Source organism: Chelonia mydas, chromosome 1 (genome assembly GCF_015237465.2).
Source record: "Chelonia mydas isolate rCheMyd1 chromosome 1, rCheMyd1.pri.v2, whole genome shotgun sequence".
NCBI classification, from domain to species: Eukaryota; Metazoa; Chordata; order Testudines; family Cheloniidae; genus Chelonia; species Chelonia mydas.
The window spans coordinates 287,604,039-287,617,998 of NC_057849.1; the positions used below are offsets into that span (position 1 = coordinate 287,604,039).

At 43.8% G+C, this 13,960-nt stretch overlaps 1 protein-coding gene across 2 annotated transcripts in view; it reads left to right on the forward strand.

The window, feature by feature from the left end:
* The window catches only part of PPM1H (protein phosphatase, Mg2+/Mn2+ dependent 1H), a 206,278-nt gene that overhangs the window by 124,310 nt on the left and 68,008 nt on the right, over positions 1 to 13,960 (forward strand). For both annotated transcript variants that reach the window (XM_027826419.3, XM_037887539.2), the window contains exon 4: positions 9,405 to 9,517. In XM_027826419.3, coding sequence (XP_027682220.2) covers positions 9,405 to 9,517 — 113 coding nt within the window. The remainder of the gene's footprint in view (positions 1 to 9,404; positions 9,518 to 13,960) is intronic.

Below are 13,960 nucleotides of genomic sequence, written 5' to 3' on the forward strand. Positions count from 1 at the left end.
TGTGGAATTAAACAGCTTTCTTGCAGAGTGCTGTAATTTTAATCCTCTAAAAGCAAACAGTGATCTAACACCATGCGGAAGTTGTGAAGTCGGGCAGTAAAAAGCTGATGGATACCTCACTGAAAGATGCCAGTACAGTCTCTGACATGTTCTGGTGATGCTTTCCCTAATCTAGCACCATCTCCGTATTGTCTGGACTGAACCTTAGCCAGCTTGCCCACATTAGTGTTCCAACTTCAGCCAGGAACTGGGTCAGGCTTATATGGTGTTAAAAGTGTACTGAAGGGACTGCGACACATGCTGCATCATAGATATGTTGAATAAGAGGGGTGAAAAAACTGAACCCTGCTGTACCTCAAATGAGCCCTTTGGGTAGAGCACCAGTTACCCTCTGTGGCCACTCCAAGGGAAAAGAACAGTCATCTAAGAGAAGCTCCATCTATTTCACACTAGGTGGCACAAGCAAGCCAAGCAACATATCCTGGTTGATGGCATCAATGGCAGCTGATCAGCATTATATGAGCTTCGATAGCTGATCTTCATCCACTGTCAGGAAGAGGTCATCTAGTGTAACCAATACAGTGTGCGCCAAACCCAGGCTCTATTTGGCTTGACAAGAATCAAGGATAACTGAGATGCTGTGAGTGTTGTCTCACCAGAACCTTCTCAGCAATCTGTCTGAAGAATGGAAGGTGGAACAGTGGCCAGAAAAGCTTATGCTGTCAACCTCAAGTGACAGCTGGTTGATCGGGGCTGCAGAATGCTTTCTTAAAAGCAGTTGGCTACCGGCTCTCTGTAAGGGCAGTGGTGGCAATCTTTTACCCACAGATGTTTACCCACTGCCCTTCACCACCCAGGAAGAACATAGATCCAATTCTTAGACTGGAGCATAAAGTTCTCCCAACACCTGAGCATCTCAGGAAGTGGCACTGGGTGAAATTCAGGCAGAGAAGACTTGAGATTTACCCACCATAATATTGCTTAGCTTGCTGTGAGGTGGTTGCAAAAATTCACTGAAAGATTCACCTTGTCACCATTGGAAATGAAAGAGTTATTGAGATATGCTGGACTTTACAAAAAATAGACAAGCCATTTACAATACACGCTTTGCTTCTCTACAAAAGAAAAAGGACACTAAACTATCTATACTACTACATGCCACAAGGGGCCACAACAGTGGTTCCCTTAACCCATTCAGCAATATTGTTAATCTATCCAGCTATACTCTTAGGACAGATTCTTCTTCTGGGCTATCTCAGAGCCTCTCCTTCTGCCCCTCCACCCCCACAAACATGATACAGTTCTGTGGTGACCTAGAATCCTATTTTCGACGTCTCCGACTCAAGGAATATTTCCAACACACCTCTGAACAACATACTAACCCACAGAGACCTTCCTGCCAACACTACAAAAAGAAGGATTCTGGGTGGACTCCTCCTGAAGGTCGAAACAACAGACTGGACTTCTACATAGAGTGCTTCTGCTGACGTGCACGTGCTGAAATTGTGGAAAAGCAGCATCACTTGCCCCATAACCTCAGCCGTGCAGAACACAATGCCATCCACAGCCTCAGAAACAATTCTGACATCATAATCAAAAAGGCTGACAAAGGAGGTGCTGTCGTTAGGAATAGGTGGAAAGATGAACAAGAGGCTGCTATGCAGCTCTCCAACACCACTTTCTACAAGCCATTACCCTCTGATCCCACTGAGGGTTACCAAAAGAAACTACACCATTTGCTCAAGAAACTCCCTGAAAAAGCACAAGAACAAATCCGCGCACACACACCCCTGGAACCCTGACCAGGGGTATTCTATCTGCTGCCAAAGATCCATAAACCTGGAAATCCTGGACGCCCCATCATTTCAGGCATTGGCACCCTGACAGCAGGATTGTCTGGCTCTGTAGACTCCCTCCTCAGGCCCTACACTACCAGCACTACCAGCTGTCTTTGAGACACCACTGACTTCCTGAGGAAACTACAATCCATCGGTGATCTTCCTGATAACACCCTCCTAGCCACTATGGATGTAGAAACCCTCTACACCAACATTCCACACAAAGATGGACTACAAGCCATCAGGAACAGTATCCCCGATAATGTCACAGCAAACCTGGTGGCTGAACTTTGTGACTTTGTCCTCACCCGGAACTATTTCACATTTGGGGACAATGTATACCTTCAAATCAGCGGCACTACCATGGGTACCCGCATGGCCCCACAGTATGCCAACATTTTTATGGCTGACTTAGAACAATGCTTCCTCAGCTCTTGTCCCCTAATGCCCCTACTCTACTTGCGCTACACTGATGACATCTTCATCATCTGGACCCATAGAAAAGAAGCCCTTGAGGAATTCCACCATGATTTCAACAATTTCCATCCCACCATCAACCTCAGCCTGGAGTAGTCCACACGAGATCCACTTCCTGGACACTACGGTGCTAATAAGCGATGGTCACATAAACACCACCCTATACCGGAAACCTACTGACTGCTATGCCTACCTACATGCCTCCAGCTTTCATCCAGACCACACCACACGATCCATTGTCTACAGCCAAGCTCTGTGATACAACCGCATTTGCTCCAACCCCTCAGAGACAAACACCTACAAGATCTCTGTCAAGCATTCTTATAACTACAATACCCACCTGCTGAAGTGAAGAAACAGATTGACAGAGCCAGAAGAGTACCCAGAAGTTACCTACTACAGGACAGGTCCAACAAAGGAAATAACAGAACGCCACTCGCCATCACCTTCAGCCCCCAACTAAAACCTCTCCAACGCATCATCAAGGATCTACAACCTATCCTGAAGGACGACCCATCACACTCACAAATCTTGGGAGACAGGCCAGTCCTTGGTTACAGACAGCCCCCCAACCTGAAGCAAATACACACCAGCAACCACACAACCGACCCACTAACCCAGGAACCTATCCTTGCAACAAAGCCCGTTGCCAGCTGTGTCCACATATCTATTCAGGGGACACCATCATAGGGCCTAATCACGTCAGCCACACTATCAGAGGCTCGTTCACCTGCACATGTACCAATGTGATATATACCATCATGTGCCAGCAATGCTCCTCTGCCATGTACATTGGCCAAACTGGACAGTCTCTACATAAAAGAATAAATGGACACAAATCAGATGTCAAGAATTATAACATTCAAAAACCAGTCGGAGAACACTTCAGTCTCTTTGGTCACTCAATTACAGATCTAAAAGTGGCAATTCTTCAACAAAAAAAACTTCAAAAACAGACTCCAACGAGAGACTGCTGAATTGGAATTTAATTTGCAAATTGGATACAATTAACTTAGCTTGAATAAAGACTGGGAGTGGATGGGTCATTACACAAAGTAAAACTATTTCCCCATGTTTATTCCCCCCTGCCACTGTTCCTCAGACATTCTTGTCAACTGCTGGAAATGGCCCACCTTGATTATCACTACAAAAGGTTTCTTCCCCCCGCTCTCCTGCTGGTAATAGCTCACTTTACCTGATCGCTCTCATTACAGTGTGTATGGTAACACCCATTGTTTCATGTTCTCTGTGTATATAAATCTCCCCACTGTATTTTCCACTGAATGCATCCGATGAAGTGAGCTGTAGCTCGCGAAAGCTTATGCTCAAATAAATTTGTTAGTCTCTAAGGTGCCACAAGTACTCCTTTTCTTTTTGCGGATACAGACTAACACTGCTGCTACTCTGAAACCGTAATTTTCCTTGCATACATTGTTGCAGTGCAGGAAAGCCCTTTCTTTCATAACATAGAAATGCCTTATATAGCAATGTGGGCACAATTTGAGGTCACGTTTCATTTAACAGAGCATGGTGACTTTGGCAATCTCAGTAGTAAAACTTTGCGCTCTCAACAGAAGTTGTCCCTGCATCTACAGATGGCTACATGAGTCACTGTCAAGACTGGAAGAAAAAAAGATGGTCATTTTTTCAATGCATCTGTTTGCAGAATTAGTGGTGTTATGAAAGTGCAGGCCATACTTACACATCGGGGGACTCTATCCTGGGAAGCCGTGACTCCAAAAAAGATTTGGAGGGTCATGGTGGATAATCAGCTGACATGAGCTCCCTTTGTGATGCTGTAGCCAAAAAGGCTAATGCAATCTTTGTTATGTATAAACAGGAGTATCAAGTAAGAATAAGTAGAGTAATATAAACTCCCATATTTGGCACTGGTGCAACCATTGCTGAAATACCGTGTCCAGTTCTGGTGCCCACAATTCAGGAAGGAATGTTGATGATAAATTGGAGAAGGTCCAGAGAAGAATCACGAGAGTGATAAAAGGATTAGAAAACATGCCTTACAGTGATAGACTCAAGGAGATCACTCTGTTTAGCTTAACAAAGAAAAGGTTATGGGGTTACTTCATCGCCGTCGGTAAGTATCTACCAGGGGAACAAATATTTGATAACAGGCTCTTCAGTCTAGCAGAGAAAGGTATAACAATCCAGTGGCTGGAAGCGAAACAAATTCAGATGAGAAAGAAGGTGTACTTTTTTTAACAGTGGGGATAATTAAACTCTTGGAACAATTTACCAACAGTTGTGGTAGATTCTCCATCCCTGGCATTGGATATTTTTCTGAGAGAGATTCTCAAACAGGAATTAATTCAGGGAAGTTCTATGGCCTGTTACGCAGGAGGTCAGTCTAGAGTGGTCCCTTCTGGTTTTGGAGTCTAAACTATTAAGGGCCAGATTCTCAGTCCTGGTCAGTGCAAGGCAGCTTACATACAGCTAACTCTGAGCGCCTACACTAAAATGTCACTCCCACCGATGTGACTTGCATGCTGCGCCCACTAAATAACTCCACCTCCGTGAGAGGCGTAGTGCTTATGTTGGTGTAATTAGGTCAATGCAGTATCAGTGTAGACACTGCATTACATACATTGACTTTAGTGGCTTCCAGGAGGTGTCCTCCAATGCCTCAGCATGACCACTCTGGTCACTGTTTTGAACTCCGCTGCCCAGCAGCCAGGTACACTTCCCTCCCCTTTAAACTCCCCTGAATTTTTGAAATTTCTTTCCTGGTTGCTCGGCATGGAGAGGTCACCTAGCAACTGCCCAGCTGACCATGCTGGCTACACGCTGCAGACGTGCTTCTGCCTGGAGTACACAGGAGGTGGTGGATCTGTGGGGAGAAGAGGCTGTGCAGGCACAGCTCTAATACAGCTGTGCAAACATCGTTATTTACAAGCTGATCACTCGGGGCATGGAGGAGAAGGGCTATAAGAGGGACCCACAGCAGTGCCGTGTGAAAGCCAAGGAGCTGCGACAGGTGTACCAGAAAGCCAGGGAGGCTAACAGGCATTCTGTGCAGAGCCACAGACCTGCCACTTTTACAAAAATCTGCAGGCCATCCTTGGTGGAGACATCACCACCACCCCCAAGAGCACCATGGGTACTTCAGGAAGCCCAAGTCACAGGCCCCAGCTATGAACAGTGAGGAGGAGTAGGAGTATGGAGGACAGGGGATCCAGTGGCATGTCAAGCCAGGACCTTCTTTTTGACTCCTGGACAGTCCGGACAGTCCCTACAGTCCAGCACAGGTGAGCCTGATACAAGGGAAGGAACCTCTGGTAAATATACTATTTGCTTTGATATTGCAGGGACACATCCATTCATTTACTTTTTTTTTTTTTTTAAACTTATGCTGGAAGAGATAGTGAAATCAACAGTAGAGTGAGAAGCAGATAGCAGCTCTACTTCCCCTCTACAGTTAGGCAGAGGGGGTACTGCAGAATAGTTTTTGTGTGCAGTAGAGAGATCATAGAGATCTCAAGGAAACTTTTGTGAAGGCAGTCTGCAATCCTCTGCCAAAGATTTCTGGGGAGGGCTGCCTTATTTCTCCTGCCATGGTAGGACACTTTCCCACACCACTCAACAATTATTTCAGTAGGCACCATTGCAGCATGCAGGCCAGCAGCATATGGCCACGATCTGCAGCTGGATGCCTGCAGGAGCTGTTCCCTTTCAGTGGAAGTTCAGCTAAAATCCCCACCACCTGTGGAAAACAGTGCTAGTATTCAGCTCAGTTGTCCTATACACATATACTCATGCCCATGAACTATCCCTGCCCCTTATTTTCCCAACTTACCCCCTCCCTCTTGGGCTGTACTCACCATCACTGGGACTGCCACTCTGCTTTATGAATCCCAGAAAGAAGTGAGAATGTTGTGTTTGCAACTTGTGTGGATAAAAGGGAGTGAGTTCAGTATACCAAGTTTCAATTTATCTTATGAATACACTCACAATAGTACCTCTGTGCATGGTATCTTTTGCAGCTGGAAATGTGGTCTTGCAGATCTCTGCATCTGCACCAGCAGAGCGGTACAGCCAGATGAGGAGGAGAAGGAAGAGGATGCAGGACAGCATGTTCCAAGAGATCCTGCAAGCCTCTGCTGCTTTGGATACCCTTGTGGACAGCATGGACAGGGATTGAGTGGAAAAGAGAGCAGAGAGCGACATGAAGCAGCAGATGCTAGCACTTTTCAAGCAGCAAACAGAACATGCTGTAGACTCTTGTGGACCTTCAGTTTCAACAGTTCCATGCTCGCCTCCCTCTGCAGCCCATAGAGAACTGCATTCCATGTGGCGTCCGAGGCCCCTGCACTATGCCTACTACTCCACCCTGGGGGAGAGTGCAGGCAATCACAGCAGCACGTGCACTGACCTGTGAGAGACATGGTTGGTGTACGTGTTTGTGAAATGGAAATGACTGTTCTTTCTCCTTTAACAGTTCTTTCCCCTGTATTTATAAAGTTTAATTCAATTATAAACATGTCTGGTTGCATGGGTTTATAATAAAAGTCTATTTATGGAAACTTAATTCATCTTTGTTAATTTACAGCATATGCTGGTTGGGGCTGACATCATTCACAGTTAATAGCAATAGGTGCATATGCAATGTTATATTGCTGCACACACGGCACTCATTACAAGGTTCATACTGGGGTGCCAAAAAGCAATGCAAGCAGAGCACGTTAAGACAGCACGCATTACTGTGGCTCAGTATTAAAGTGGTATTTCCAAGCCTCCATGAGCCGTATAGCTCCACATTGAGCTCTTCTTAAAGCTCTGGTATCTGGCTTCTCAAAATCAGCAGACAGCCGCTTCACTAGGGTGGAAACTTCTCTCCCTTTGCTTCACAAATATTATGAAAGACACAGCAGCCAGCTATAACCATTGGGATATTTTTTTTCACTGAAGTCTAATCTCATGAGTAGACCATGCCAGCGGCCTTTCAAACAGCCCCAGGCACATTCAGCTGTCATTCTGCACCTACTGAGCCTGTGGTTGAAGCGCTCGTGAGCTTCGTGAGCCACAGGAGTAAGGGGTCACTATTAGCATTTCAACATCTGCAGTGATAGGCCTCTGGACTGGAAAGAAAGTCCCCACTTGCAACTTTCTGAACAGGCCTGTGTTCTTAAAGATGCACCTCCCCTGACCAGCCCACGTTGATGTTGGTAAAACGTCCCCAGTGATCCACCCGTGCTTCCAGTACCACACAAAAGTAGCCCTTTCTGTTGGTGTACTCTGTGGCAAGGTGGTCTGGTGCCAAAATAGGGATGCGTGTGCCATCTGTTGCCCCACCACTCTTCGGGAACCCCATTTCTGCAAAACGATCCACTATGTCCTGCACGTTGCCCAGAGCGTCAGTCCTCTGTAGCAAGATGTGATTAATGGCCCTGGATGCTTGCATCACAGCAACCCTCCTGGTGGTTTTCCCAACTCCAGTTGATTCCTGACTGATTGGTAGCAATCTGGCATTACAAACTTCCCCACAGTGATCGCCATCTCGTTCGTCACTGTCAGTGCAGCTCTTGTTATGGTGTCACTGACCCGAAGGGCAGGCGAAAGCTCTGAACGCAGATCCGGAAACATTGCCTTGCACATCCCAACGGTTCTGCAGCCGCTGCTTGTCATCCCAAACCTGCATGACAATGTGGTCCCACCAATTAGTGCTTGTTTCTTGGGTCCAGAACTAGTGCTCCACCATCTTAAGCTGCTCTGTGAACACAGCCAACAACCTTGAATTATTTCTTCCTGTGTCCCACAGCAATCTAGCCTCTAAGGAATTGTCATGTCCCCCAAGGCTCCTCTGCTGACACTGCAAATACTGCAGGATCAGACATCCCTTACTTGCAACACTCATCACAGTAGTACAGAGCTGTGCAGGATCCCTGCTTCTCCTCACTCAGATGGCATGCACACAGGTGTATGGGACTTTAGAAAAGAGACGGGAAACATTATGAGATGGAGAAAACTGTATTATGGACTGTTGAAATCATGTTTCCAGGCACCCCTGTGCAACTTGTTTGCCCCCATGAGGCATTGCAAACCCTTCCCAAAACACCCTGCACTAGATGGTGGCAGGTTGCACAGTGAGATAGCTATGCACAGGTGCACTGCTCTTGGCACTTATATCGGTGCAGGTAGTGAGGACGTGCACTGCTGACACGAGCATAGTGTGGACACGCAAAAATGATTTAATTACTGTGGTGTCTGCACATGGACATAATTTATGTCAACATAATTTTGTAGTGTAGACACTCTCTGAAAAATCAGGCTCATTGTAGTAATCCCTCTTTTGCATCATAGCAAATACTTTTGAAGTCATCTTAGTAAAACAAAATAAAACATAAATGCCAACATCCTTACAGACCCAAAGCATGTGCTCGACAAACTGAAAATGGGTAAGGGAAACAGACATTGATTTCAGATTTTAAAAGGATCATTATAAAAAGCCAGGGAATAAAACCATTTTAATGTACTTGGAAATGCCTTGAAAATCCACTTTAATATATGAGTTAAAATTATTTTGATGGTGAAAAATTTCTGCTTCCTTTGCAATACTCTGTAGGTTGCTAAAAATGCAAAAATCCCTGGGGGGTGGAGGGATATCAACTTAAAACTTGTCTATGGCAAAGTGATATAAAATAGGCATTTTTAGCATATGTATGTGTGTATGTCTCTGACAAAAGACTGTGTAAGATTTGATTTCTTTTGGGTTTTTTTCCTCAACATTGATTTGTAGGCAGTAACAGATATTGTGACTGTAACAGGAACCAGAGTGTCATTCAAATATTAGTCAGAGGATGGCCTCCTTGGGTAACTACACTTCATTCTGCTGTGCCTTGCACGATATTAACCAGGTTACTTTTATCCATGGAACAAACGGGATTGGGCCCTATATTCATTGCTTTTCGATGTTCCATTTGTTTTCCTGAATATACAGTTGTGGCAGCAACAAGTAAACAAACTCAACAGGACTTTTGGTTTAGGAATATGAATATGTAAGGTTTTAATGAAAATCTTCTCTTCCTAAATGCCAATTGCAGAGTTATTTTATAAACTCTCTTCTGTCTTCCTTAGGATTTACAAATAGAGCGAGAGAGGACTGTTTACAATATATCTGGTGGCTGCACAGCCCTTGTTGTTGTGTATATGCTGGGGAAGCTCTACGTGGCAAATGCTGGTGACAGTAGGTAAGCAAAGCGGATCTCTAGGGGTTTTTTGCCTAAAAATAATAATTTCCTTTGCAACAGGCAGTTAGCAAAATAGCTCAATGGGGCCTTGATTAGAATGTATCTCAATTCAAATAGTAGTAATATACCTTACTGTTTATATTGAACAGTTGCAATAAGTATTTAATAGAAACTAAAACTAATATAAGCCCGCTATTCAGAGAAGAGTGATGTTTAGAGAAGTTCAATTTTCTGCTGTTCTTATTAACAGTCTCTAAATGACTCAATGGCTCTTCTGCAGTGTGAAATAAAAAATCACTTACTGTGTGTTCTAGTGCAAGTTTTGTATTAACCACTGTTTGAAATGGTTTCGTGTTTCTGTTTATGAGAATTGAAAGAACTGTTTGAACTAGAAGTTGCTATTGTCCCCCAGCCTAGGCTTGGAGGATCTCCTAGCTAATCCTTGATGGGTTCAGAGCCAGTCAATTATGACAGATTTGGTTAGTGCTTTTGTAACTGGACATATGAACAGGTTAGGCTAGAATTAAATAAATAAATAAATCCTGATTCAGATATTCACCTACCCCTCAGACTGAAACTTGATGGACTCCTCGGAAGTTCGGGTCATTTAGCTAACCTTTTTTATTTAATGATGATGATAATTATTATAAAATTTTGGCCACTGGAAATATCACAGAGAAAAAGCTTTTTCCAGTCTTCTGAGTAAGTCAAAACCAATAGCATACTGGAACTCTCTCTCTTTCCTCCCCACACGACCCCTAGAGAGAGAGAGAGACTGTTCTTGTAGGCTTCAGGTCTTTTTGCTGTTTGTGCGGCAGCCCTGTCATATTGGGAAAGAACAAGCTGAGAAAAGCAGGAAGGAGAAGAAGGCTATTCTCTGGGTGGTATGGGGCAAGACTTCATACGCCTGAAAAGGGGAGTAGACAGCCCTAATTTTAGACAGAAAGCCATTAAAAGAAGAAAAATATATATGTAGACTTCTGTGTGCACATGCATGCTTGTGAGTATATATTTTTCACAATTTCATTATGTATATGCACCTATTAACAAAGATAGTGAGAGAACAGCTGTAGTGCTGCTCAGAAGCCTTATATTTTTAAGGAGGCAGCAGGCCCAGAAATCTCACAGCTAGCAAGAGTAATCTCTTGTGCACGCTGTCCCAGTTCTCTGCATGCCAGTGCTATGATTCTTCTTGATGTTTGTAGACATACATTGAATTAGAAACAAGGTATTGCATGCTTTTCTTTTGAACTAGTCATTAATTTAATGTTGATAAAAGACACTAAAATGTGAAGCTCAAATCCCCCTTGGACATACAGCAATCAAGTCAAGGTGAAGGTGCACCAGGGTGAAAGTAAGCCAGTATGGGCCAGCACAGCGTACTGGTAAAATGTGGCCGCCGTACTGGCCCATACCCAGTTGACTTGAAAGCGCTGCTACGGCAGTGCTTTAACGTCGCTGCCCCTTTTGCACCCCGCCCCCCGTTGGCTGCCCTGCTTAAAGCGCTGCTGCAGTTTTAATATTGTTGCCCCTTTTGCCAATGGGAGCGGGGGGGTCAAAAGGAGCAGCTGGGGCCAGCAATTTAAAAGGGCCCGGGGCTCTTCAAATCGCCGCTGGAGCCTTGGGCAGCGTGGGCCAGGCAGTGTGGATGGGCTGGCTGGGGGATGCTGACCCCAGCCCCACCCCTTCTGCCTGACGTCCTGCCCCTTGCCTTACCAAGTTGGGGGGTCAGTGTTAACGAGGCCAATTCAATTAGGGTGGACGTGGCCCATTCCCAACAAGTTTACAAGAAGGGGTCCTTCTGATTGAATAGCACGGCAACTCCCATCTTTTCATGTGCTGTATATTTATACCTGGTTACTGTATTTTATACTCCATGCATCTGATGAAGTGGGTTATAGCCCAGAAAAGCTTATGCCCAAATAAATTTGTTAGTCTCTAAGGTGCCACAAGAACTCCTCACTGTTTATACGTACCAAGATGGATCTAATTTGAACAGACTCTCTTGTCCTGAAATAGACATAGACTTGAAATTTAGTGCAATTTCAAAACAGCAGGAGTTTACAAAGGTGGGTTTTAAAAGGCTTTCTGGTATCCTAGAAACAAGGTATATGAAGGAAACTGTTACTATCACAATGAGAATAAGGAAAGACTGCGTGAGACTTGAATAATAATGGGTTGTACAGTGTTAACTACACCTCAGAGTTATGTCTGTGGTATTCAGTTTAACCACTAAAGCTTCTCAAATCTAATCATTTCATGCCATGTACCCTGGCACTGTTGTATAGCAGCTGTCCCTTTGTAGTTGATATGTAATTACATCATGAAAAGACTTTAATTACCATATTACTAAATTACCAGCAGGCAGTCCTCTGGTACAGCCCTAGCTCACTTCTGCATGGACTACTAGGCTTACCCAAGCTGAGCATTTTCAGTTGGGGGTGGAAGGGAGGAAACCTGTGCTAATTCTAGGTTTTGTGATGTACTCTTACAGAGCATGATTTTGCGGCCTTAGCAGATAATGCTAATATCAATGATATAATTAAATTTTTTGCTAACCAAGGAGTCACAGTTCTACAGTAACTGCACATGATATCCGCATCCCACTAAAAATGAGGTGACATCTTCACAGTCTGATAAACTACTGAGAGAGCCACTTCCACTCTCTAATTGGTGGGCCTGGTCATTCTTAGATTCTGTCATAAATATACCTTCTTGTACAGTGAAAATCTATATCTGAACCTTGGCCAAAGATTTTTAATGTGTGTGTCTCTCTCTGTAAGCTAAACATCAGCCCACTTGGCACACTCTCTCCTCCATGGGGGAAGGGAAAATGAAAAGAGTCTTTCAGTGCTTTCCTTTTAAAGGTACAGGTCCCAAGGTCAAGCCATCTATTTGGTTCCCTTCAAACATTGTGTGAAATGAGTGCTGGCAGGAAGGATATTCAGCAACGTTCATGCAAGGTTATCGGGGTAGCTGACTGCAGGACTATTGATCTTGTATTCAATAAATAAAGTTTCCAATTTATATTGGTCTCAGTCTATTACATTGCACTTTGCATACCAGTGTGACATACACATTCTATAGTCGTCAGGCCAGAGTATCTGAAGAGTTGCTTTGTAAAAGACAGTAAATGTTCACTGCTCACTTAATTCAAATAGAATTATTCAATTGTATATTGTTAGAGTAACTTCTAATTTTAAAAAAATAGTAAGTCTTGTTAAATTTGTTTTGTCTTAGCTTTGGTAGGTTTTTTTGTTGTTGTTGCTGGGTTTGTTTGTTTTTTAAGTCAGTCAGTAGTTTAGTGCACATAATAGAGGGCTAGTAAACCAGGAAATGGACAAATGTTCTTTGCTGATTACTAGCCAAGTACAGTGCAGGCTGACTCGTTGTAACAGTTGCCCAATGTCATTCCGGTGACTCTTATGTGATATGAAGAGATTTAGCCCTCTTTGCCACAAAAGTTCCTTTAGTTTTCATGGTGGCCCCAGCATGGATCTACCCATTTTTATCAGAGAAAGCAAGTATCACCATTTTGTGCTGCATTATATGCAGTGGTGCTACAAAGTCTTTCAACAGCTGCACTTTTATCACTCCATTGAGAAACAAAAGACAAGCTGATTGGTTTCCCCACAAAGTCCCCAAACTCTGGCTAATCTGCAAATAGATTCTTGAACTTTTTTATTTGTGTGCAAAAGAAAGGATCAAAGCAAGGGATGAGAATTTAAAAGGCTTTCACAAATTTGGAGGGTCATTGGACTTGACTTTGCTTAATCAGATTTTCTTATTGATATTTTGTCTTGCTCCCCCGCCCCTCACGTTTATATATGGAGGGCTCTCTCCTTTTTAAAATGTTGGGCATACCTAGATTTCCGGGAAAAAAATATCTCTTCCTTTTTCTAATGTACTTCAGATAGTAAGATGACAGTAACATGCTGGGTAGCTGCTTTACACAGGGTATTCACATTTGGGTTAAGAATAATCAATCTCACCACTGTTTGAAACTAAGTGTGTCGTATCCGCACTTCTTGCCATTCACAAAAGGGGAGAAAAATAAAATAATGAATACAATGTTGAAGTCTTCTTTATTACTGGTTGAAGTTGAAGCTACCTTCTCCCAATACCAACTTTGGATCTCACCGAGTTTCCTCTCCTTTCCCTTCTGGGTCACACCTGCTTGCTCTCATTTCATCACTGTAATCATTAATAGTCCTCAGAAGAGGAGTTCACTTTTAGAGTTAACGGTTGTACAAACTAGATGAGAGAGGCAGGGAAGCACCGTGCTATAATGTAAACAGAATTTTTAAAAAGGGAGAATTGAAGGAGTAATAATCCCAGGACGTTGGTGTGGTTCACTGTGACTGCACTACTCAGGACAGTTTTAGCAGCATGATTTTTCCTTCTATCTACATGCCTATTTAAAAATAAAGCACGGGGAGGCAA